The sequence below is a fragment of the Photinus pyralis genome, unplaced genomic scaffold, assembly GCF_008802855.1.
Source record: "Photinus pyralis isolate 1611_PpyrPB1 unplaced genomic scaffold, Ppyr1.3 Ppyr1.4_LG9, whole genome shotgun sequence".
In the NCBI taxonomy this organism is placed as follows: Eukaryota; Metazoa; Arthropoda; class Insecta; order Coleoptera; family Lampyridae; genus Photinus; species Photinus pyralis.
Genome location: NW_022170878.1, coordinates 14,965,135 through 14,969,481, shown reverse-complemented (window position 1 = coordinate 14,969,481; position 4,347 = coordinate 14,965,135). Strand labels below are relative to the sequence as shown.

Sequence of the window (4,347 nt, the reverse complement as noted above, 5' to 3'; positions counted from 1 at the left end):
AGTTTATCCGACTTCCTTTCATGTGGTGAGCTATTGTTGTTATGTTAAAATGTAGGGAGATTAGAAAACCGCCGAAATTATCGGGTAGACTTCCTTTCCATAGTTAAAAGGCGAGGGTTTTCCATGCGTTTGCAAGGACTCCGTTGCAAAATTTGATCAATTTCTAAGATTACCATGATGCTTTTGGCTGTGGCCCAGGGCGATTGCTGAGATGATTCCGGAGCGATCAGTACATATTGACACCCTCGCACTTGCTACTATCTACTATTACTATTATACTATGCGTGCGATCTCGCTGTCAAGTCACCTTTGGAATTTTTGTTTACGTGGGAGATTGAACTTCCAAAGGCGACTCGAGGTGAATCTATTTTTGATCACCCAGTATAATGCTGTCACGTTCGAAAATTCGCGTCCTTGTTATATCAAAGAACTAAAATACGGGAAAAGTGCTTGAAACCGTATGCAAAGCTCTGAAAATACTTATAAATGCCAGGTTCGACAAAGGCTCAGAAAAGCTTCTGGCGATTTCCAGCTCGCTTTTTTTAATATTTACAAAGCAGGTATAAACCCTTCTGGGTTTTCTCCTTCTACGCACTTTGCTGATGTAGTTGAGCTTAAAAAACCTTAAAAAGGACCTACACAGAACTTGAAATAACGTAAAAGCTCTTGAAAAGGTCTACAGAGTTCTGACAGTATCTATAAACACTTTCAAAGGCTATAAAAAATTCAACAAGGTTGCACAAACGCTTTCTATTGCGCCAGAATGGCCTTGAAAAGCATTTGAAAGACTTTGTGTATGTCTCTGTCGTTTTTGAGAGTCATTTAGTGACATCCAGAGCAACTAAAGGCTCTTCAGGAAGGCCTAGCTCCCTCTTTTACGGTTTAATTGAGTTTTTAAGTCTTCTCCAGATCCTTAAACGCAATTTGCTAATGTAGGTACTTTGTTGAACTAGATGAGCAACCATAAACCTTCAGCGCAGCCCCTGTTGGTTCTTTTAGAGTGCTATAGAGCTTTTAAACATCTTTTGTCTGCTCCATATCCTGCTATAAGCAAATGATAGTGTAGTTTAATCTTACAAAGCTTCATAAGGGACCTACAATAAAGAATTTGAAGTAGTGTAAAACTCTAGAGATAGCACTAGGGCCCCTCTACCGCATCTGCAAGTCCTTACAAAGTACCTGCAGGCCTAGAAATTTCTTGAAAGTTTCTAGGAAGCCCTACAAGGGTACAGGAAGGCTTTCGAAGCCTTGGATTGCAGGGTTTCAAGGAGTACAGCATTTACAGACACAAGAAGTGGCAAAAGTGAGAAAAACTAGGCTACTTTGGGAGGCACAGAGGACAATGTACCAAAAAATACAGTAAGGACAATAGTTTTGCTTCCAAAATTAATATGAAATAAACTTGGAGATTACTACTGATGTCACTAAGCACTACAGAGCAGTTATGCAACAAGAACAACAGATATGCATATTTTGCGGTATATTTTTAGCTCTAACAGTAAAACATAGTCAGTGAGATTTAGCCTCAAAAATAATCATTATGATCAACGCGAATTTTAACATAACCTCTCTTTCTGTGTTTTTTTGCACGTTGCGTTTTAGGTTGTTCAGCCTCTACGTTTCACCCGTAAAAAATGGCAAAAAGTCTTCGTAGCAAGTGGAGGAGAAAATGCAGAGCCGTGAAACGTGTGCGTTACGGAAAGGTCGAGCTGGAACGCTTGAAGAAGACGTTACAAAACGACCCGCTTTACAAAGATCCGAACGACGTCGACATGAAACCCTCCACGTCGGAAAGTCAACAGTCATCCGCCGGCTTAGCCGATATGGTCACCCTCGTCGATAAGGAGAACATCGTCCGGGGCGCACAGAAGAAGGCCGGCGAAGATTCTATGGAGACAAACGAGCGCAAGTTTAATCGTAAGACTATGCGCGATCAGTTCGGAAATTACCCAGTCTGGATGAACCAGCGACGAATAAGGGAGAAGAAAAAGCTACTGAGGACAAATGAGAAGAAACGTAAGAATAAGAAGAAGTCGAAATGATTGCTTGTATTCTTCGTTTAATAACTAGTTTGTAATAAATGTATTTTTTGTATTTGTTTTGTGGAAACCAGCTGCCATTGACATTTATGTTGCCTGTAGTATTCTCTATTTTCTAATATATCCTCCCATACCAAGGTTGCCTCAATCCCTCCACTTGTTCCAATCACACAACCAATGAAAACCAATTCCAGGCCTGGTCTCCACAGCTCTAGCCCCAGAACTGCCTCCATATGACGAAAGTTGGCTCCAGTAACTCCCAGACTGGCAAGTCTGTACCCTACCATTTTATATGTACCTATTACCATTGCTTATTCATTAATAAACAATGGTACATCACTATGTCCTTACCCAGCTCCTTCCTGTAGGCTGCCTTCTGTTTGACAGGCCACCATACGTACCTACACAAGTGCGTCCTACAGCATTATTGGTCAATATATGCACCTTCTAGGTCAGGTGGGATTGGGACTCCTCGAAGAGTGAACCCATAAAGGTGTGCTCTCCTTGTATTCGTATATGAATGTCTTTTCTGGACGTGCAACAAATGTTAAGAGCAGCGGTTCCAGGCCCGCCGCAGAAGAGCCGGGCATATCCCGTTCCGTCGTGCACTATTACATAGGCTGAATGTATTGACCTGAGTTCCGCCAAGGTGTTCTCTTCGTTCCTCGAAAAGTCCGCAGTTTGCAGCCGTCCTCATATGACGCTGTTATGGCGTGGCTTAACTTATTCTATTCGCAGAGGAGCCCGACCGGGCAGCACTTAGGCACACCAGAGGCCCATTGTGCCTACCCCCATTCTTCGCAACTGAGTTCAGAGCCCGTTCCTCTCAATGAAGGATAGGACTCTGTTTAGCCTAAGTTGCTTCACCCTCCTCGGTTCCAGGTATCTGTCTCCAAGGAGTTGATATCTGTCTCTGATCAAAGCGTCACAGTGACAGACCACATGCTCGGTAGTTTCATCTGCCTCGCCACAGAACCTGCACGTTGACTCCGCGAGCCCAATGTTCTGCAGGTGATAGTTGACCATCCAGTGTCCCGTAAGGACACCGGTGATCTTCCTAATCTGGCTTCTATTCAGTTTTAGAAGCTTAGAAGATCCCGATTTGCCAAGGGGCCCGGTTAGAAAGGCCTTGGACTGTCGGAGTCCGGTTACTTGTTGCCACTGAGCCTGGAATTGACTGGTCAACCAGTCTTTAATCCTGGCCCTAACAGCGGAGGGAGCAATTCCTAGGGTAGACTCGGGCCCGACGAAGACCCCACCGCTGCCTTCGCGAGCCAACTCGTCCGCCCTTCCGTTGCCCCCTATTCCGCAGTGCGCTGGCACCCAAATTAAGGTTACCTACCCTATTAGACTCGCCTAATCTATCCAGAGTTCGCCTGCAATCAAGAGCCGTAGCCGATCGGAACCTGTCTACCGACAGGGCCCTCAACGCCACCTGACTATCGCTGCATATGCTTATTACAGTAACCTCTAGGGAGGTTTTCCTGTGCACAGGTCATAATGGCTAACATCTCTGCCTTAAACACGGTGCTATATGCTGACCAAGGGAGAAGCTGACGCTGGCTCTCGGTCGATCAGCATATATACCCATGCTCGTTCTCCTTTCTGTTAGGGACCTGTCTGTAAACCACACGATCCCCTCAGGTTTGAGGAACGGGCAATCCGAGTTCAGCCACTGCTCCCTGCCCGGGAGAATGACTTTATAACGCTTTGGTCTAACCAAGATAGCTCGGATCACATCCCTTCTTGCGAGGAGGGGATCGGTTCTGAGGGCTTCCTCCCAGATCCGGCCGTGCCCAAGGCTGCCTCGATTCTTCCATTCGTTCCAATCGTTTAGTCGTATGGAAGCTTTCCGAGCCTCTGCCTCCACAGCTAAGTGTAAAGGCTCTAGTCCCAGAAGTGCCTCCATGGCCAAGGTTGGCGTGGTTTTTAGGGCTCCATTGACTCCCAGACAGGCGAGTCGCTGGACCTTTCCTAGCTGCTTCCTGTAGGTTACCCTGCGCATGGCAGGCCACGATACAAGTGCACCATACAGTATTATTGGCCTTATCACTGCAGTGTAAAGCCGGTATACCAGTCGAGGGTTCAAGCCCCATGTACAAACAAAAGCCCTTCTACATGCCCATAGACATCCAGTGGCCTTTTTGCTTATGCGCTCAATGTGCCCTTTCCAGGTCAGGCGGGAGTCAATGATAACATCCCAGGTATTTCACCGACCTGGTCAGACCCAGTTGACGTCCTCGAAGAGCGAGCACAGCAAGATCCGCTCTCCTTCTATTCGTGAATGAAACAACCTCGGTCTTTTCCG

At 46.1% G+C, this 4,347-nt stretch overlaps 1 protein-coding gene across 1 annotated transcript; it reads left to right on the top strand.

Moving 5' to 3' along the window:
- The first annotated feature begins 1,555 nt into the window (after positions 1 to 1,555).
- LOC116180601 (protein LLP homolog) lies at positions 1,556 to 2,094 on the top strand. Its single transcript, XM_031500680.1, has one exon. It carries the CDS (start codon positions 1,635 to 1,637, stop codon positions 2,040 to 2,042), a length of 408 nt encoding a protein of 135 aa, XP_031356540.1. The 5' UTR covers positions 1,556 to 1,634; the 3' UTR covers positions 2,043 to 2,094.
- The last annotated feature ends 2,253 nt before the right edge of the window (positions 2,095 to 4,347 follow it).